Source organism: Ornithodoros turicata, chromosome 4 (assembly GCF_037126465.1).
Source record: "Ornithodoros turicata isolate Travis chromosome 4, ASM3712646v1, whole genome shotgun sequence".
NCBI classification, from domain to species: Eukaryota; Metazoa; Arthropoda; class Arachnida; order Ixodida; family Argasidae; genus Ornithodoros; species Ornithodoros turicata.
In genome coordinates this window covers 60,611,935-60,634,045 of record NC_088204.1, presented here as the reverse complement: position 1 = coordinate 60,634,045, position 22,111 = coordinate 60,611,935, and the positions used below count along the sequence as shown (strand labels likewise).

At 45.0% G+C, this 22,111-nt stretch overlaps 1 protein-coding gene across 1 annotated transcript in view; it reads left to right on the top strand.

The window, feature by feature from the left end:
- LOC135391643 (regulatory-associated protein of mTOR-like) overlaps nucleotides 1–22,111 on the top strand; it is a 68,854-nt gene that overhangs the window by 9,439 nt on the left and 37,304 nt on the right. Inside the window, exons 6-15 of the mRNA XM_064621969.1 lie at nucleotides 79–345; nucleotides 2,298–2,528; nucleotides 3,142–3,288; nucleotides 4,342–4,452; nucleotides 4,533–4,607; nucleotides 7,543–7,608; nucleotides 13,075–13,266; nucleotides 14,564–14,707; nucleotides 18,996–19,134; nucleotides 20,955–21,029. Coding sequence (XP_064478039.1) covers nucleotides 79–345; nucleotides 2,298–2,528; nucleotides 3,142–3,288; nucleotides 4,342–4,452; nucleotides 4,533–4,607; nucleotides 7,543–7,608; nucleotides 13,075–13,266; nucleotides 14,564–14,707; nucleotides 18,996–19,134; nucleotides 20,955–21,029 — 1,447 coding nt within the window. The remainder of the gene's footprint in view (nucleotides 1–78; nucleotides 346–2,297; nucleotides 2,529–3,141; nucleotides 3,289–4,341; nucleotides 4,453–4,532; nucleotides 4,608–7,542; nucleotides 7,609–13,074; nucleotides 13,267–14,563; nucleotides 14,708–18,995; nucleotides 19,135–20,954; nucleotides 21,030–22,111) is intronic.

The window sequence follows — 22,111 nt, the reverse complement described above, 5'->3', positions numbered from 1 at the left end:
CTGTTGGGTAATTGAAAGGGTTCCAGTTCAATAGCTTTTCATGACCCTATCCAACTGCAGCATGTATTATCCTGCTAGGTCCTGCCCATGAATCCTGATCTTCCTGCTGACCTGTTCACAACATGCCTGACAACGCCAGTGCAGATGGCCCTGCGCTGGTTTGTCCTACAAAACTCTAGTCGGCTGGTGCAGGAGATTACGCTGGAACAGCTGGACAGAGTGCCAGGCCAGCTGCACGACCGACGAACTATGCTCGGGGAGCTCAACTGGATCTTCACTGCCATCACTGACACTATTGCGTGGAATGTCCTGCCCAGGGCCCTCTTCCAGAAGCTCTTTCGACAGGTTGGAACATGTGTGCATCCTGTCGCAGCTTTGCAAACACAGTGTTGTATCTGTCTTTGCCTTTCTGTCCATGGCTCCTGTTTGGACACTATGAACATCAACTATTTTTTGTAGCCCATTTTTGTCACGTTATGTTGTTCATTATACGACAGACATTGTGTTCTCGGGTTCAACCCGGTAAAGCCTCTTCTTTCCCCCGAGCTGCATCATAGTCACCCAGGGTAAAATGCAAAATTCCCTGAAAAGGAACTTGCCTATGTTCCACTGGAGTATGCTGAGCGCTGTGCAACCGGAACAGCCGGTAGGCATCTCGCTGTTCGTCTTAAGTGCAAGGCACACACTCTTTTCTATGTTCGATTCATGTAGCCTGATGTCACCATGCACAGCTCCTGAAACAAAACCCGATTTTTACCTTCTTGTAGTTTTTTTGATGATAAAATGCATGAAAGTCGAGAAGCATGACTCTTTTTTTTTACAACAGGAGCGGGAGCAATTTTTGAAATCCGTAGCCTCGCTTAGCATTGAAGTCAGAGCGCAATGACGGAGATTGGATGCATGTGTTGCAGAGCGCACAAATTTGAAGGTGCTTGCATGATGTAATGAAGGTTGCTTCCTCTGTGCATCATTCTCTTTCCCTCAACGTTTTTCTGAGTTTCTGTGTGCAACGTGACAATGGCAACTGCAGCTCTGGGAGCCGTTTCGATGAGGAAAGCACATGACTCAAAATGAAGTTGTGCATGCTCGGCGGATTTTGTACCGACGTACCAGTGCAAAATCTTGTTGCAAAAAACGGTGCCTTCCAGAGTATGAGTTTGCCGGCTGTTTTTTATCAACACTCAAACACGTGTTGATGAATTAAATTAACCGTGGACCCGTGCTTCAATAGGCAATGCAGTTCCGATCATCAAAACAGTGACTGTGGCACTATGATGTGTGCAATGGACACCATCATCGATCTCAAGGGGTGCAGAATTATGTTGCTATTGAAAAAGTGTTCATGGAATCTGTTACAAAGCTGCTGCTTTCTAGAGATAGATAAAATGTTTTCATGCTCTCATCAAGAGGACTGTTCAGTGGCATTATATACTCTGCTGTTCTTCGTTAATGTGATCCCGATCAGTAATTTCATGAAAGTGATTTCATACGTAAGGACACTCAGATATTCAGTCGACGTCTGATTTTTCGGACTCAGCAGGGACCGCGCAAAAGTCAGAATAATCGAGCTGTTCGAAAAAACACATTTTGCTTCAAAATAAACTTTACTAAGCACTAGTAGGCTGGAAAAATTTCTCAATGCTTTCCTAACGCACTTCCAGTTCTGCCTGATAACATCAGCTTCTATTCCCCGAAGCGACATTTCGTCACTGTACACTGACAGAGGCACTGATATCATCAATTCTGCAAGTGGGCTTCACCTAACGCATGCATGCTTCAGGTGAAGCTCACTTTACAGCACTGTCAAGCGACTTGCGGGCGGACAGCATGTGCTGGGCCTTTTGAATCAAGCCATTGGCCAAAAACGAAGACGCAAAAGCGTCACGACAGACCTCTTCTACTCTGAGGAATGGAAAATGAACGATCATTGCCGATTTATTTGCCTCAATATTTTAGTTGGTTGATTCCTTTTGATACGAATTTTGGATGATACCAATATTTTCCGTCACCCCGAGAGAAACCCCCTTGTTGGGCAAACAGAGTTCGAAATATCGAGTGACGGGGCTGCACGGTCTCTGAAATTTTGGACGTTCTTATACATAAACTCTATGGGACCCGCGGCCGTTCCGCGAACGAGTCCGAATAATCGAGCGCGTCCGAAAAATCAGTTGGCGACTGTAATGACCGGATTTCCGGCCGGAATCCGGACCGGATTATGAACAGGCCTGGCTGTGCCATAATTATCTTTTGCCTTGTTGGGGCCAAAGTAAGTGAACATTTTCTTGTCTCTGAACCAGGACCTTCTAGTGGCAAGTCTGTTCCGCAACTTCCTTCTGGCGGAGCGCATCATGCGAGTGTACAACTGCCAGCCAGTGTCCCAGCCTGCTTTGCCCCCAACATTTCGCCACCCCATGTGGGCTGCCTGGGATTTGGCTCTCGACCAGTGCCTGGCTCAACTGGCCCAAGTGCAAGCTGGACACCCATTCAGGCATTCACCTTTCTTTGCAGAGCAGCTCACTGCCTTCCAGGTGACTAAAGTCTCCAACTATTTGATAGTCAGATTGTGTGCTCAAAACCTACGTTAAATAGGCAATTTGCAAAAGTTCCAGGGAGCAGTGCACGGCCTTGGTGGGCCGTGCCGGGAAATGCTGTGCAAAACGACAGCGACATTGCATACACCAGTACGACGACGACGATCGGAGACGATAGCAAATCGCTGTCCTTTTGCACAGCATTTCTCGGCACGCCCTGCCAGGGCACGCGGTGCTGCCTGGAACTTTTTCAGATGGCCTATTGCTCCAAGCCTTAGCACATGGAAGATGGGATTAAGTGTTCCATGTTATGAAAAGCTGAGGGCAAGTCTTTGGGATGTCAATGGCCACCAGATGTTCCCAGTTACTGAGGTTGAATGTTATGCCCAGAGCTTATGGTAATTCTTAGCACTTCTTATCCCACATGAGTGGCCCTGGATACCAAGGTAAATTTGTCCGAACTCGTGTGCATTTGGGATGGACATAACAGCCGAAAGTTTTGGACGCTAACTATCTCGTGCTCATTGAATGAGGAAGATACCTGGTACACACACAGATATCGTAAGCAAGCATGACATTGGATTTGAAGTAGCTTGTTTTGTGCATTTAGGTGTGGCTGTCTATTGGATCAGAGCGGCTGTCCCCTCCAGAACAGCTCCCCATTGTGCTACAAGTATTACTGAGTCAAATCCACCGGCTACGAGCCCTAGATCTCTTGGGCAGATTTCTGGACCTCGGACCATGGGCAGTCAATCTGGTACGTTGCATTAGCAGTTATAATGCAGAATACAATGCAAGTTAGTACAGTTGAACCTCTCAATAACGAACGTCGATTTAACGAAATCCTCTGTTTAACGAAAAATTTCCGTTGCGCGAACGCATCCCTATAGACGCCAATGTATTTTTGCATTCGATTTAACGAAATACATTCGTTTGGTCACCTCTATTTAACGAAATCTCTGGGCTCTTCTGCGCGTGTCTTTCCCCTTCAACACGAAGAAAAGGAGGAGAAACTTTCCCTCTCTGTTGCCCTTACGCAAGTTTTCGTTGGTTACTTCGGTTGTCACGTGCTGTAGGCACGAGTGTGCCGACATGTGCATCTCCGCCGCCGGTAATCGTTGTGCCGACGCTGTTTCGAAACCGGCGCGAGGGTCTCTTCGCACCTGTTTTCGGACAAGAAAACACGCATTGCTGACATCTCGCGAAGTCTAATTTGCTTGTGTTGATGAAGACGACAGTACGTTGCGGTTTTGTGCCTTTTCATTACTTGTTTTTGTTCGCACCGCTGATGCTGACGGTGGTAAAATGGGCACGATGCCGCTGCCGTTCAAGGTTCCATCGGCGCAGACGTCTACGTGACATGTACCCGTTTCTCGTTCTTTTCGGCGGTGTACGGTTGTTCTTTCCGGACGTCATGAGTGCAAGTGAACCAACCAAGAAACTTCGATACGCGATCGCGTAGGAGAAAGCAGTCGAGGTCATCCGGAGTTACGAAGGTTATGAATGCTCAGAACGATATTGTGCACAAATTACGCGTTACCTAGCGTTATGTAATGAATAAAGCTTGATATTTTGTGCCCTTCTTACCTTAGTACCTGTTTTATGACAAATGACGTTTTGCGGTACGCGCGGCGCTGGTAGTGCGGCGGCCATCTTTGTTTAACTTGGCGTGTTCCCTTTAACGAATATCTCCATTTAACGAAACAAAGAGCCAGCATTTACAAATTCGTTATATAGAGGTTCAACTGTACTTCTGTGTAGTCTTGCAGGGGAAATATTTTTGTTGTAAAATCTCTCGCCTTCATTTTAGGCACTTTCTGTAGGAATCTTCCCCTACATCCTGAAACTGCTTCAGAGCTGTGCACGAGAGCTTCGGCCACTGCTGGTTTTCATCTGGGCGAAAATCTTGGCCGTAGACATGGTAATTGCAAATTCTTTGCAGTGCTGCCTCGAGAGTGCTCATTCTCTTATTTTATGCTCTTTTCATCATTCAAAATGTAGTCCTGCCAAGTGGATCTTGTGCGGGACAATGGCCACCGTTACTTCTTAAGTGTTCTCTCAGACCCCTACATGCCAGTGAGTCGACAGTCTTTCACATTGTGCCATATATCTAGGGCTGTGCGAACATTCAAAAATTTTTGAATGTCGAATCGGTTGATCATACGCAGTGGAGACCGCTTATAACATATGCCGCAGGACAGCCAAAAATCCGCACTATAAGCGGTACCGCGTTGTAACCAAATATCACACTTTTAGGCTAATAGCGTTTCGAGATTGAGCACTCGCCTTTCTGTTATACCATGTTGTGAAACGGACTGAATAGCATGGAGATCCCTTGCAGAGAAAATAATTTATTCGACATTCTCAGGGAGCCCGAAAAAAACGGCATGATTTTTGTCCGGCATAGTTTCCTGGCCATGTCTTGCACTTTTGTGTTCCCAACAACTCTGCGGCAACTGAATGCCTCATTGCTCAGTCCATTCTGGGTACAGGAGCCCTTTAGTTTGTGCACACACTCTATCACATCTTTGCTGGTCACCTCTACTGCCGCAAAGTCCCGATCATCATCCGAGTCATTTTCTGGCACGCACACCTCACGGTACCGGACGCCTTTCACTTTCGCTTCATTGGTAGCTGTTCGCTCGCAGATGCAGACATCAGTGCCTGTCAAAAGTGTCTGCTGAATAAACTATGTTGTCCTCGACGAGATCGTTCCACAAGTCTTGCGCGTTGATTCTGTCTCAGATGGCACGGGTGACGTAATGCAAAGAGAAGTCGGCGGCCAACCTCCTCGCACGACACCCTCGCCCGCCTCGTCACGAGGCGATAGCAGAAGCATACTTCGTGATGGGTGACTCACACTTCGGAATTTGCTGACAAATACGCTCTGTCCTTTGCGTAGTTCGAGGAGAATGTCAGTGACCGCTCTATAACCGGTATCCCGCGTAGGGATGGACCATTATAAGCTGTATTCCTATACATTGTGTTCTATGGGACGCATTTTGGGGTTAGAAAAAAGCCGCATTATAAGCGGTCCCGCACTGCAAGCAGTTACGTTATAAGTGGTCTCCACTGTATTTACTTGTGTATAGAACGAACTTGAGGACTCATATATAGTCACTTAATTTTTTGCATGTATAAAAGCGCACCCCCAAGCAGAGGAAGGTGCATGTCAGGGCAACCATGTTTGTATGCCTGGTCGCCGTCTGACCCAGGACTGTTTGCAACTCTCCTCCTCTTATCTGAGGCTTTCATGTCATTGGTTCTAGCTCCATGCCTCTCCTCATCACGGGCGGGGAAGACAGTTCATGCATTAGCAGTGCATGAATTTTCTCCACATGCATGTGAACTTTCGGCTCCATGGAAACACATTCAAGTTTCACGTCCAAGTTCAAGTTGATGAATTCGGCATGCGGAGGAGTACGGAAACCGCGATGCTGCTTGGCGTTTCTCTGTCAACGAAATTCAAGTACGGCACTGGAGGAAACAGAAGGATAGCCAGATGGCATTGAAGAAAACGCGCATGGCGTTTTGGGGACCAAAGAGTGGCATTTTTCCGCAAGTGGAAGGCACTGTTCTTACATACATACAGCAACTTCGGCAGAAAGGACTGGCAGTGAAGTGCGAGATCATACAAACATATGCACAGTAAACAGCTCGAAAGGTAGGAATCACCGCCACGGGTTTTTGCATTTCGTATTGTGGGTGGGCAGTTTGCTTTACGTGTTCACACCGCCTAGTGCTACGAAGACGGACCAGCCTGTGCCAGCGACTTCCAGGGGATCTTGAAGACAAGCTGGCGGGCTTTCACAGATTAGTGATAAACGCAGGAAAAGACAAGCACTTCATTTTGTCCTAAACAGGAAGTGCCGATCAGATCCCCCTCTACTATGACATGCCTGTGAAGACTCCAAGGGCTCTAGAAGTGTGTCAGTGAGAACTACAGGGGCAGAAAAGCAAAGATGCACGGTCATGCTGGCATTTATAGGAGATGGCAGGAAGTTTTCATACGTTTTGAATTTGAAATACGTTTGAAGAAATTCATACGTTTTCTTCAAAAGGAAGACAATAAAGAAGGGAACGCTTCCACGTGGCATCCAAATCCATGCTCAGGAAAAGGGGCTGGATATCCCAAGAACTGATGGTGAACCGGGTGGAAACTGGATGGAAATAGCACCACGGAGCTTCATTGCAGCTGCGCACGCTTCTGGTGCTGGACAGCAGCTGTGGTCACCTGGTCGCACCAGTGTGGAAAAAACTGCCATGCTGATGTTGGGGTAATACTGTGCGGACTGACATCTGTGTTACAGCCTTTGGAATCAACAAACCGTTCACGGAGAACGTTCGGCGATTGTACGCGGAGTGGACTGTGGACACTGTCCAGGAACTGATGAAAGCTAGAAACATGAGCAACACGGTTACGAATTGTCGCACAGACCTGTCACCAGAACACCTTGAATTAGAATGATAATGGTATTCTGATGTTACACATAAGGTTTGTCTGCGCAGTGTGGCGACATGCTGCACGTGCCGCAGCGGAGGACTGCGGATAATTTGGACCACTTGGGGGTTCTTTTGACATGCGTCCGTCAGAGATCTCCGGCACACGGTGCTGGAAGCAGTGTTTACCTGCCCCGCATTGCTGCCGTCCTCGGCTGGGATTAAACCCGCGATCTTGAGCTCAGCAAGCCAACACGTTACCGACTGAGCTACTGAGGACGGCTAGAACATCTTGAGCAGCTAATGTTTTTGAATGAAAATACCCTGTACCCGTCAACAAAAAATTATGTGTACCCCACCTTAATTTCATTAAAAGTAATATGTTTGTATTCTATGTCTTCATTATTCATATTCGATTCGTACGCATTCATATTTGCTTCAGTGGTTCTCCATATTCGATTCGTATTCGATTTGAACTTGAACATCTGTATTCGCACAGCCCTAGTTTCCTTGGGAAACACCATCACCCACATAAAACAAGCATCTTACACAAGGCCATGTTATTTGACAGGCAGAGCACAGGACAATGGCAGCCTTTGTTATGTCTTGCATCGTCTGTGGCCATCCCAGCGGCCAGGTGAGCGATCTTGCTCTAGGCAAGAAGTTTCTGCCTTTTTGTGTTTTTCTCGAACCTGTTGTGCATATACCACATTTCAGAATGGTGGTTCATTTTTATGTGTCCTATGTCTGTTTCTATGTTTTTATGCTTGTGTTTATGCTTGTTTTTATGCGTTTTATGTATTTGTTTTTGTGTCCTCTTTCTAGAGGACAACTTTTATGTTTCCTTATTTCTGTATGCTGTTGTACAGTCTAGCTGTCCTTTTTCACACTTGCTTTGTCGTGAATCAATGATGCAGCACATTCTAGATGGTCCCTTCAATTGCGCGACAGAAATGTGGTATGTGCTTGACAGTGCGTGACAGAAAGGTATCTTTTGATGTTGCCTTAGTTGTTTGCAAGCCGAGTAAGTAAATACCCATGTCGATAAATTGACATAGTTCAGTTTTTTTATTTTGGAATGAAAAACTACTACATATTTTCTTGATACTAAGGACCCCCCTTCTTTTCTCTTTTTTTCAATATGAGGCTGTCCAAAGTGAGGAGAAGTCCCTATGTTTGAGTACAGGGAATTTAGAAACACTAATAGGAGCAAGTGCATATTGTAAATGAAGCTTAATTAGAGCCTGAAGTTTTAGGGTTTTACCCGATTCTTCCCCGAATTTGCACCCCGAATTGAAGGTTCACTCTCTAGGGTGAAACCTGATTTTTACCCGGCAAATTCCCCTCACTGGGATGTCTGTAGGACTGCACTAACTTACTTGTTTGGCAGCAAATGCAGTTACATCACCGTTTGTACCAAACCACTACAGTTATAGTTTGAGTAACTGAGCCCGATTTCTCCCCGAATTTAGCGTACTGGAAGTTTTTTCACTTGAATTCGCGTGAATTTAGTGCACATGTTTATTTACATAATTTTTACCCCCCGAATTTAGAAAAAAATATTTCCCGAAAACTTCAGGCTCTAAGCTTAATACATTAAACAGAAGAAATTTATCAGAATCAATCACTGAATTATAGCTTTACTCGAAAGAAGTGACAGGGCGCTGACAAGCTGGTGCATGATGAGAGAGGCGGAACCCGAGACGGGGAAGGAGAAAGACGACACAACAAGAATTCTCGAACACAGCAAAAAATTTTTTTGCTGCCGTCCAATGCTTTCATTTCTGTGCCTACTTCCCGCCTCCTTTCCTTAACTCCCAAGTATTGCCTACCTGTCAAGCCAACTAAGTTTGATGTCGCTGCTTCCCTTGCCAATGTTGCTTCTAAGATTGCCGATCCTGTAGACAAGAATGTTTTTGTAGAACGATGTATCTCGCGCATCCCTAGTAGCTCATATGCAGTCAATGTTCGCACTAAAGCCTCCCCTGTCGTTAATGTACAGTCAGAGCTGCAGAGTTCTAACTTAATGTTGCTTGAATGTGACAAATCTGGTAAATTTGGTATTCTTCCCATGCCTATCTTTCACTCTAAAGTCCAGCTTGCTCTCTCCACTCTCTTTAAGCCCTTTGCGGGTTCCCTCAAGAAGTCCAAGGCTCTAATTCTTTCCATCCTTTCCAAAAATAACCACTCCTTGTTGAAACGTGTTGACAATTGCCGTATCGACTCTCTTGCTGTCAAGTTCCTGCTCAAGGATCACAAAACTGACATGCCCCTCCGCGTTGTTGTTAGTGAGCGTGGCGCATGGCAGAGGTGTGTATCCGATTTCCTCCAACGTGTTCTCAAAACTTTGCCACTTCCCGGTTCCCTGTCTTTACGTAACTCCATGGAATTGATTGATTCCCTTAGACAATTCCATGGCACGCGCCTCAGCATGTTTTCCCTTGATATCAAGGATCTTTATTACTCTATGAATCTCCCACTTCTTCTCAAGCGTATTTCAGATGTAATTGACAACAACTTGGTTATGTTTCAGAACTCTGCAGGTATGCCTGTTGTTGATTTTTTGGCTATTCTTCGGTCCTATTTAACATCCACCGTCATCAATTGGGATAATCAGTCTTTCATTCAGGCTGAAGGTGTATGTATTGGGTCATCGGTAGCGCCGGTTTTGGCTGAAATCTATTTGAACGTTCTCGACAACACGATTCGGTCTTTCATCTCCCGTTTTGATGATGGTGTGTTATTTGTCCGAAGATACGTAGATGACATCATTGTTCTTTTTGATCCCAGTGTCTATTCAGCGGAGAGTTTGGTCACCACCCTTACTTCCTTTGCCCCCGAGCTTAAATTCTCTGTTGAGTACCCCTCAGACAGTAAGCTGAAGTTTCTTGATTTAACAGTTTTTTCTCTGTCAGGCATTTGTTGGTGTTACGGTAAGGATGGTGCCAAGCCTCTTCTGCCTCGTTCTAGCTCACACTCTAAGATTGTCAAATCCGGTATTATATCATCTTTGTTGAACGCTTCTGTGACAAAAAGTTGCTTCCATCATGTCAATTTCAGTTTGTTGCGCCAATGCTCCAGATTATGTTCTGCTGGGTATGGTTATGATGTCATTTCTGCTAGGGCTCTTATGTTGTTTCGAAAGCTATTTTATCACAACACTTGTTCTTCAGATGTCCCCCAATCTCACTCTGGTCAAATTGCTGTCATCCCGTACCATCACTCTGTGTCGCACAACATTTATGCAGTCGCCAAGGATTTCGGCATAAAGATCGTTTTTTCAAATGCTTTGAAGCTAAGCAAGTTAACACCATTTTCTTCTGTTTTTAAGGGATGCAATGTCAAGCACCGTGACCCGCTTGTGCCCTGTAACCGCTCTGTTGTCTATTCTATCCCCCTTGAATGCGGCTTTTGCTATGTAGGGCAAACGGGACGCTGCCTCAATGACCGTTTACGGGAACACTCGCGCAACAATGAACGGAGCTTTGTGTCGAGCGAACTCGTGTAGCATCTCCGTGAATGCAGAGGCTGTAAGCCGGTTTTCCCCGAGACCCAAGTTTTGTGCAAAGAAAAGAACACTTGGCGTAGGTTGCTCAGGGAGACCTGTGAGATTAGTACACGTGGCAACTGCGTAAGCAAGCCTTCCCTCCTTCCTCTTCCTCCTCTCCGGAGGTTTTTGAATATATAGAGCTCTGGTAAATAAAATTTTTTGCTGTGTTCGAGAATTCTTGTTGTGTCGTCTTTCTCCTTCCCCGTCTCGGGTTCCGCCTCTCTCATATAGCTTTACTATTTCAATTGACACCGCTATCTATCGACGAAGCTGACTCGAAGATAGAGTTCTTCGCGAAGTTGTCCAGCTCACAGAGTTTATCGCCTTGGGGGCCAATGTTCAGGCAACGGGAAAGGGGTGCGACTCACTCGTGATAATGTGACACACTAGGCATCTATGTTTATTCGCTCACAGCAGATATGACATCACGTAGCTGGATCGAATGCGTATAAAGATTGGCTCAGGCTAGCCCGCTCTATGTTTGGGCATTCCCTGAAGGCCACACCCAAGGCAGCTCGCTTTGCTTGGAGTACGGAGGGCGAGCTCGCCAAATCCTTCCCACAATTTCTCAGCTGGGAGATGGCAGCTATTTGAAAGTTTTGAAATGGTTTTCGACAACTCCGCCTTACCATACGAATCAGGCCGTGGAATGGGTCACAAGTGCTTAAATTTTGCCGCTGGTATAACAAATGTAAAAGATCGCCGGGAATGAAACATGTCGAATAACTTTAATGTGACACAGGAAGGGAGTTGCCTCAGGACAGAAGCCGCCGATATTTCGAACAGAGACTGTACTTCTTCTGGGCACCGTCCTCATCATTGGCATGGTATTTAAAGGGTTAGGTGTGACGTGTTTAAAGGTTCATGCGAATTGTGGGTCAACAGCCCGGAGGGAAGAAAGGGTCCATATGGGCTTCTACGGCCGGAGTGAATGGCCGCTTTGTTAGAGTGTGGAGGGGATTATGTGAACATAGTGATGTGACACAGGCTTTCATGCAGAGTCTGCACTTCTCCACGCAGCATATGTACAGCATGTAATATGTAATATTCATCCTAGTGAGAAAGGTGGTGAAACAGCAAACAGATGAATGAGGAAAAGTGACACACACAATAGAACTTGCGACAGGTGATTAGAATAGAGAAAAACTGGTTCAGTTCAAGAATCTGTGTGTTCAAGAATGAAGTCCGGATTTTCTGTTATTAAGTGATAAACGGTGCCCTGCAACGTGAGCCAACGAGAAGCAGACGGCACAGCAATAGATGCTGTGCAAGCGCATTGTCGCTGTTGCTTGGTCGTGTATAGAATTTTCTTTTCTCCTCAGTTTCCTCCAACTGAGCGATATCAAGTTCGATGACGTACTTCCACCCAGCTCAGGCTCTGCTCCGAGTGGCTAAACATAAACGCCCCCTGACGCGATAGCGCGAGTGAAGTGGGAGAGGGTCCTTAGATACGCGTGCTTTTCTTTCAAAATCGGGTTGTCCAAAGTGGGGAGGATCCTTGCATTAAATAAGATATGGTACATGAGCCATTTATTCTGACTGCAGAACAGGCAAGTTGGGTAGCACGATCACTGCATACATCTTCCATTTGCTACAAGAGCACTTTCCTTTCTCTGTTTTGTGTAGCGGGGATCACAGTTGTCTCGCAACGTAAAGCCAGGAATTACTAATTAGTATTATTTTGTGTAGCAGGGTCGGAGAAATGTGTTTGTAGATAACTACAACTGTAAAATCCTTAAATGTGCCCCTTTGCACAGAACAGGCATACGAATAGTGTGTCGTTATGATTATATGTATCACCTCGACGACTTGAGAGTATGAATAGATCAATAAAAAAAGAAAAAAACAAAACAAAAATATGCTGTTCACAGGAATGCAAATCACATGCAGGAAATTGCAAGAGGTGGGGCCATATTACACGCAGCAAAAATTCAAAAAACTTCTGCTATGTTTTATCTGCAACAAAGGGTACAAGAAAGGGTATGCTGAACAAAATCTGTGCATAGTCAAAGAAGTTGCATAATGTGAAGAATCGTGTTTCTTAATTTATTTTTTTGTATGCTATGGTTATGATGTCACCGTATATTGAAACATCGAAGATGGAAAGACCCAGTATCACTCTGCATATCTGCTTGTGATCAATGTGTACTTGAGCCGGCGTAATTCATGTCAATTACCTTTGCAGAGTATTCAGTAGTTCATGATTTGATGCACTGCAGCAAGAAGACAAGGACTTAGATTGAAGGGAATAGGATTATACACCTGTCCTGTTTGCTTCATTCCAACTCCTTGTCTTCTTGCTGCAGTGCATCAAGTCATGTGTTGGTACTGACTACCCCGGATTGTTCCTATAGTGGAATCGCATTCAGTAGGAAATCTAGGATACTGTTGTAAGGAAGGCATCGCCTTAGCTAACACGGATGTGCAAAAGGAGGGTCAACTTCGTACTACTGCTGCTTTCTTCAGATTAGTTTTGTGTTTTCTTAATATTGGTTTGCTCAGCTCGCAAGTTTTTCTGCTTTGGTAATTTTGTACCTTCACCTTTGTACGCAGGAAGCAGCTCTAAAGGGCAACGTAATTGCACTGTGCACCGAGCAGCTGCAAGATGGCCATGCTCGCCTTCGCCAGTGGCTAGCCGTGTGCTTGGGGCGCACGTGGCACGGATACAGCGCAGCTCGTTGGTGTGGGATTAGAGACAGCGCCCACGAGAAGCTCTATTCTTTGCTCGCAGACCCTGTACCTGAAGTATGTGCACATGCCTTCCCTAATTTGAAGCTGATTTGTTGGTTATGCCATGCGGGGACAGACATGCATAGGGAAAGAGTGGGAAAAGTAGTTCACAATGGGCGCACTGAATTGATATTACGGGTGCAGGGGAGTGAATGCAGCAGTGGGTGGTTGTTACTGTAAGCGCCGTTCCTGTGATCGAGTCTCCTGGAATGGGGCAAAGGCCCATGAATTATTTGTCACCATCTTGTAGAACCATTGCAGTTCTGATGCCACCTAGATGCAGAATGCCCGCTTATTGCCTCCTCTCCCTCCTTTGCTAAGTGGACATATAAGGTCAGAATTCGTCTGCTACTCCGATTCGCTGTTCTGCGAATTCAGGAAGTCGGAAATGTTTGCAACTGACTTGGAACCTGTAGACATAAATCTGTAGACAAAAAGCGCAACACGCTTTCCAGGAAATCAGTCCTGAGAAAGATATGGGACCGTTTTGAGCTCTATTTTAAAGTTTTCCCATTTGGTACGCGGGGACGTTCTATCACTGTTCGCAGACGACAGTGGTTCGTCTCCATGGCCCATGGCTACGACCATTGAAGAAAGAAACAAGAAAAAGCAAGTTGTGCATCAAGCTCAGCTGACAGAAAAGGAAGGCTGTCACAGAAATAAATGAGCTTGAGTAAGAGAAACAAAAAGCGATACGTGGAGCACAGTACGAGGCCTCGTTGATTCAGGGAAAATTGACATTCTTAAAAAGTAGCACTTATATTGGGAGGGAGTATTAAAGAAACGTTAATTTCCCATGGAGTTTCCTCAACCTATTTGGGTTCTGCTTTCATTCAATGAATATGCTTTTTTTTTTCCATCGTGAACAACTTCTTTAGAGTATTCAAGGCAGGAACCAGTGTTGCAAACCACTTATAGTCCCATGCATGCTGTGTTTGTTGGTCCGAGGTACTGCGTCTTCTTTCAGAGCACGCGTCATGTTGAAACTCGTCCACTACAGATGCATGCCCCTCACGTGTTGTGCGAGATGACCACCGTATCACTTTGGCCGTTGCCTGGAACCCTTTAGTTCTTGCTTGACAACGCAACTAGTCTTAATCACGTGATAGTGATTACCGATACAGACAGAAACCTTGGGTATGGTCAGAGAGTCCACTGTGTTTATTCAGGGAATTTGGGAAGTATTATTTGGTAGACACCCTGATGCACCACAGAATCTTACATCCTATGCAGAGGTAAAGTTACCAGTGCATGGGAGGCTATGGTGTCACGTGTGTTGTGGTTACAGACAATTTTCCTTACATTCCATCAGGTGAGAGCAGCTGCAGTGTTTGCTTTGGGTACCATCCTGAACTGCCCAGCCAAACGTACGGATCATGCAGACACCATTGACCACGGCATCGGCATGAATCTCGCCTCCACCATGGCCGGTGACGGAAGCCCACTTGTCCGCAAGGTATGGCGGAAGGTGTTACAATATTTCCCTGATTCTATCGTGCCCCCGAATCTAACATGCGGGTGATTTTAGAAACTTGTGCACGAAAAAAAATTGGTAAGTACACCTCATGACAGAGAAACAGGGAACCATTGTTTATTCCGCATCGGTGTCATCGTTACACGTTTCTTTGTCACTGTCGACAGTCCAAAGGCAGTCGTCCTCAGTTACATGGTTTTTAAATCCATTTACAACCTCCAACTTCGGGGGGCATCTTCAAGCGTCGTCTATCCATGACGACAAACACTGAAATGGGGGGCGCTTCATCCTCCCTCCTGGGTCGAAGTTCCGTAAATTTCAGGGTTGTCTACCGGAAACGGAAACGAGAAACTGTTATAACCCAAATTCAACAGGAAACGTAAATGGAAACGGAAACAAAATTGTTTTAGTTTCCACTACCAGAAACCGAAATGGAAACAAAATTCAAAAGTGGTAACGTTAACGGAAACCAAATTCGCAGGACGTTTCCCTCAGTGTTTTCACGTTGATATGAAAATTATATATATCCGCACTATTCTTCCAGTCATCATTCATTCGTTTATTTTCGGGACTTTCTTTCGTGTTGAGCCCACTGCACAGCAATATGGACGCGAAAGTTTTGGATGACGTGTTAGTTTTGCGCGCGCGGAGACCTTTGAAACTTAAAAGCATGTATATATTTCCACAACCTAGAGAGGCATCTACTTGCGGTGTATAATATTCGTGACGAACTTTGCATTAAAGTGTTTAGTGTTTGTGTTTGGTGTGGCTGTCCTTTTGCATCTATTATGTATCTAGAATATCTGACATGAAAAAGCCAAAACCAGACAGTACAAGTTCCGGATGAGAAACAGAAACCAGTACCGAAATTACCTCGGAAACAAAAACGAAATTCTTAAAAGAAACGGAAACAGAAACTGCTACCGAAAATCGTCCAGAAACGGAAACAAAAAGCCGAGCTTTTCAGTTACCGGAAGCAGATCCGGAAACAATAATATTTTCGGTAACCAACCCTGGTAAATTTCTTACGTAAGGACATGGTCGCCATCAATGAGCCAACTGTTGTACGCTGCCCAGATCCCGTCAATAGTTAGTTCAGATGCGCATCCAGTGGCTGCAGTTGCAATGTCATCCCACCCGGGATGATGACAAGATCTGTATTGCATGCGTGCAGATTCTCTTTGAGGTGTCCTAAACGTGGCAGTGGGAAAAGTTTAGCACCAGCATCGAACGGAGACCCTCATTGGCACCCGGTCTCTTCAGCCACGTGAGGTCGACCCAGTCGATCGTGAGTTCCACCCATCCACCCACCCTCCACCCTCCCACCATCCACCCTTTTTCATTTGCTCTCAGTATTGTACCAGGTGGGAATGAATTGTACCAGGGAATTGTACCAGATGGGAATGGTAAAGCCTTTCGGCAAAAGATGAGGCTTACAAAAGCTTGTAGCTGTCGGCGGTACAGCAGAGCATGGCCTTCACATGGTTGTTTCTCATTGATGAAATGGCGACCTGCTTTGCACCCTTTTCGCTGACGGCGTAGTTTGACAGAAAGTTAAAAAAAACATCGGGGTTTGATCGGAATTTCTGAACTAGCCGACCAGATGGCAATGGGTACTGCACAGGTTGATATGTAGCGCTGAAGCACAACTAATTTCTCTTCATGCTCTTCTGACAGTTTCTGTAAGATTGTAATCTGTTGCCGTAAGGAGATTCCTGAGCTCTTCATTAATCTTGTGATCCAGTTCCTACTGGCTTTGAAGTGTGCACATGGGATGCTGGCAGCCCTTGTGAGTTCCAGTGCCGTAACTTTAAGTAGTTCTGAAGTCACTGGCAAATGTCTCGTTCGCAAGTCCTTAATAGAAATGATGAGAAGGCCTTCCACCTGTGTGTACGTACCACACTATGGTCTATTGAATCATTTGCATGTGGACTTTGAAGCCAGGGTTTGTACTTTCTGCTTCCTCCAGTCTCGAACATATGTCTCCGGCACTGAAAACACAATTCTCCCTTTGTTTCCACTTGTCACTTGAAAGAAGCTTTGTAGTGGATCCTCTTTTGCTTCATTGCGGGTTTCCGATACTTGCTCCAACACGCAGCGTCGCCAGCAAGTTACGCACTGATTCACCGGGCTCCGCACTGTAGGCAGGCAGTTTATGGTTGGTTTATGGCAGTTTAGGATGATGTAGGACACAGCACGTGGTACGGACTTCTAGGCACTTACGGCGCCCCCTGCAAGTGTCGTATTTTGGATGTGCAAGCTCTGTGAATTATTTGTGCACGTGGTAATGGGATGAAATTTTTTCGAAAATGTGCGTATGAGAATGGGGTATATAAGGCACTTAGTGAACCTTGCCATTTTAATGCATGCATACTACAAATCAGGCTCTAGTTTCAGTGCAGTGGGAGTTTTAGATGAGGTCAGCAATTTGCTTGGGGCTGAAAATTTTAGTGGCTCTTCTGATACAGTCAAACCTCAATACAATGCCATGTAGGAAACGGTACATTTACTCTACAGGCCAAAGAAGCATGTGAAAGGTGTAAGCATTTAGCTGCAGCGACAAACACCTGCTTCAACCATCCTTTGTCGGCAAAACAAAAGATCGTCGCTCTCAGTTGTTACAACTGATCGAGCATGCATTGCCTGCGCTGTCTGTCGTCGGATAGCCGGTGTCTTTGCACCCCAAGAGAGAGACACAGCACAGCCAGTTCATGCTGTGCTGTTTCTGGTGCAAGTATGAGTGTTGCACACAGCAGCTTGCCCTGTTCATATCATTTATAGGGACCTGGAAAAGCGTTTGTCCTATCCCACAGCGTAACACGTTATGCGTAAAACACTCTGGTGCGGATATTAAAAAATTTTTGTGATTGTATAATTGTGATTCTACTGCATATACTTGCTTATTCAATTCAATTCCAAACAAGTTGGTGGGGAGGTCAGGCAAAAAGCTGCTTGTGTGCAGCTTGACGCGACCCAACCCCCTGTGTACCTTATATTGCTTGCCTCTTCACAATTCACAGCTTAAATCTTTGCAGATTTAATTGACTTCCGTAGAGCAAAATGTTTGATACAACAAAAGATATTGCGATCCCCGTGAATTACATTATAATGATACAATGACTTTACAATGACTTTTGATAACTTTAACACTGGTGATTTAGAGAACAGCACTGTCGTTGTGAATGTCATTTTGTTTTCGCTTTTTTTAAATTACCAGAAGCTTGCGATGTAAGGCTGTGTAAATGCAGCACATTCATGTTAATTTGAATCTCACAATATGAACTTCCAGATAATTCAAATTGACGCTTGAGCCTTATCATTGTCATGCGTATTTGAATGGCGGGAATATCCAGTAATTCGAACATATGAGTGGTGTACGGCAGTTTATTAGAACAAGATCGGTAGCCTGCACCCAAGTATGCACTGACCTCAAAGAGTGCTGGCCAGCATGCTGCTGCTATGTTAAGGACACATTTATTTATTAACTGTGAAGTTTACTTAGTACAGTAGAACCCTGTTAAAGTGGACCTGGCAGTGATGCAAAAGGAGTACGTACGAAGCGGTACTAGTACGATATTACCAAAACTCACACATACACATCCATGTGCCAGCCGATCAATGAGAATCACCATTCAAGACACAATTTACAAAACCTGCACAATCCTAACCTTTATTTAATGCTGATTGGCAGAAATCTGATGACAAAAGTCTGATGTGACAGGACTTGAAAGCAGTACAGACTAACCGACGAGTATACAACAAACTACTGCGGCTTAAGCGGTTATTGAATGCATTATATTTAATGGCACCTCTGTCGGGGACCCAGTTTGAGTACTTTAAAGCGGAAGTACGGTTGTGGGAGTACGTTTTAACAAGGTTTTACTGTGTTACTTCAAAGACCATTGCTTATAGCTAGAGAGTGACCTTTTCGGGTTAAACCCGAATCCGCCCAGTTATTCTCCTCAAATTCCATGTACTATGAAATCCTCAAGTGAAGTTTCCACTGAAGACAAACAAAGGTTGCCACGTGTTACACACACAAACAGATCAGGAATAGAATTTGCGATAACATTCATTGCGACAGCACCCATGGTGCACGCAAGTGCACAAGAGGAACATATTTTACGTAGTGGATGTGTTCCCTGACTCCCTGCATTTTTTGTGGTCAAATTTTCCTTCGACATGACATCCCCTCACTACACCATCCAAGTGGGCACCTAGATGAACTGGGACTCCAGCAAACAAAAAATGTGTCCTTTCTTTATCCCAGGAACTGGTCGTGTCACTCCAGTGGTTGCTGTTCGTGTTTGAGAACCAGTTCATAGCTGTAGCATATCAGTATTTTGAGGAAGAATCTACAAAGGCAGAAGTGGCTCAGCCAGCTCCAAAGCATTTCCTGAATCCACCGGGTAAGTTGTATTAGAGCTTGCTTCCCCCCCCCCCCTCATTTCCCATTTTGGTGCTAACCGTCACTGCTGAGTTAAAGTCGGCAGTTTATATAAGCTTTCACAATAGTTGCTATCTTTAGGAACCAAACTTTAGAACTTCTATTAGGAACACCTTAGAAATGACTGAGGCCGTGACAAGCAAATCAAGTGGTTATTAGTTATCTTTGGCTTTCTTTCTTTTTTCTGTCATGATACTGTACAGATGCCTGAACTTTGCTCTCCCAGCTATGTTTTGAATGTGGATGTTGTGTATTAAGGTTGCTGGTAACTTCAGTCAGTATGTTTTTGGGTATATGCAAAAATGAAAAGTTTGCAAACGGTGTGTGATGCGTATGTAGTGTGAGCTTTGCGAGGTAGTGCTTCTGTACAGGTGGCCATGTAAATCATCTGCAGGATTAATCTAATTTGAGCAGGTTCACATACACGTAGAACTTTACAAACCCAAGAAGAACCAACTTTGCACTCACTAGGCACTCCGGGACTTTTGATTCTGAACGGAAATGTGTTTTTTCTGCGACCTTGCGAGGAAAACAGTGAGCAGGGAAAGCTCCAGTGTAATAGTACCATATTTACTCGCACAATTTACACACATTTTCTTCCCAAAGAGCCAGAAAAGTGTGTGGGAACACAGACGCTATGTGATACTCCCAAATTTTAGTATATATCAGTAAATTATAGTCATGTGCAGAGCATCAAACCAAACTGGAAAGAACCGCTATTTTTTGCCGGTGAACTGGAACCGAACCAAGAAGGCTGCCGCCATTTTGGAGCTGAACTGGAAGCGAACCGATTTAGAAAATTTTGGTTGCCGTTTCAAAACCGGTTTCAGAGCATCCAGAGTTTGAGACTGAACAGTTTTCATCTTACCTACCTTACGTGCTGGAACCTGTTCCAAAAGTGACAGGTTCATGCGACATGTTTTGCAACCCGAGTCTCCAATACAAGCGGAAACGTATAACTGGACGCCCGCATCGATGGAGACAATGTCAGACAACCGCGCTCTATAGTACCGTTTTCCTGTGAATAAGCGTTTTTGTCACAGCTTTGCGGCCAGCTAGGACATGCGAAGAGAAATATAGCTTTCGGAATTTTCCTGCCGTTTATTTTTGGACATACATATACCTTGTGGTATGAACCGGTTTGGAACCGGTTTAGCTCATCTTGAACTGGTTTGGAACCGGTTTAATTCATCTTGAACTGGTTTGGAACCGGTTTAGTTCATCTTGAACCGGTTTGGAACACACATGGGGCGTGGCGAAGACCACGTGGTAAGCGGCAACCAAGTGCTACAGTCACTGAGAGGTGTGGCGCCGGATACCAGATAACTGCGGGCGTGCAAATTATGCGATTTTTTTCTTTCCTTGAATTTTTCTTGCCGAATTATGTGATCGTGTAAATTATCCAAGTAAATACGGTAACTTATGCCTACACATAGAATCTTCAGAATAATTGAAGAGAAAGCATTCTTTGAAAGATGAAAGTCACTGAGAAGGTTAGCCAGCTGTAGGAGTCGAACACACATCTTCTGGATTGCCGGTCCAGGGCTCTAAGGTAACATAAGAAAGCATTCTTGTTGTATATACAGTATTAGCTTTAAAGAAAATTGCATTTCACTCCATCATTGGTGCTGTGGACAATAGTCCATATGAGATGCAGATGCTTGTGGTTAGAAATTGCGTTTTGATCTTGTTTTTGTATTTTGGTGTGCCTTGCAAGGAGCTTCTCACTTCTGCTTCAAATTCTTCTTGCCAATACTGAATATTGTGCACTGTTGCCTGCAGACTTGACCCTTTCCCCGATGAAGAGAGTGGCTTCGAGGGAACGCCTCAACAGGTTGCTGCCAATTCCAACCAATAGTAAGTGCCTGTAATGCATGCATGTCATGCAGCCCAAGGGGCATGTCTTTGGAACTTTTTGTATGATTGATAGAAACACTGCTAGAAAGGGGTAGACTATTGGCTAATTGTTGACGTCTTTCTTTCATAAGGTTAGTGAAGAGGCTTGTAAGCATACAGGCTGTTTCATAGGATTACTTCTCTGAATTGAATGTAGAGCAGTTTTGTGTGTGTCTGTTATTCAGGGTTGAGCAACTTATTTGAACATTTCTTCTTTTCTGCCTGAAAGGGAAGTCACATATTGGTTCCTTGCGTAAGTACCAGCCCACCATTTTTCATGCTTGGCAAGGATCGCTTGCAATACCCACTGTATGGCTGCTGCCACAGCGGCACAGTAGGCCCAAAGATGCTGCTTAACATGCGTGAGAGAAATGTGTTCAGGACAAGATATGCACTGTGTCATATCACAGCCATTGTGTAGAAGGAGAGCAGTTTGACAGAGTCAGTGACCCTTCTCCAGTATCACACTGTATATGTAGCGGAGTAACAGTAACAGTAACAACCATGCATAGCAATGTTGAGGGGTTATCGCGAATTGACGTAATCATTATATGAGGGATATCGCTGTAGGAGGGCTGGCTTGTGTCAGCGCCCTGCTACCGAACTCTCACAGTATCCCGTGAGCAATGTGAGAGAGAGACACTACAGCGAAGGCTGGGGAAACCAGTGTCTTACACATTTGAAAATGTCTTTTAGTTTTGACTGCTTCTGGTAGTTGCTGAGCTACACATCATCGTGCTCAAGTGCATCCTGCGTAATGTACTGTGCAGAGAGGCCGTGTTCCGTAAAGGAAACATAGATTTCGCTAAATGTGGCAGCATGTTTGATGGGTGGAAAAATCTCCTCACCTTCATGAGATCTGGCATTAAGCAATTTCGCCCATATGAACCTCGAAAACAACAGCCGTTTTTCAAGAAGGTGCCCTGGGCCACGAGTGTTTCAGACTCCACTCACTTAAAGCGACATAAACGCCACTCGGTCGCCCGGGAGTGTGAAACTCCGAACCGCTTTTCGCGCTCCCTTTATATTTAGGTGCATGGAAG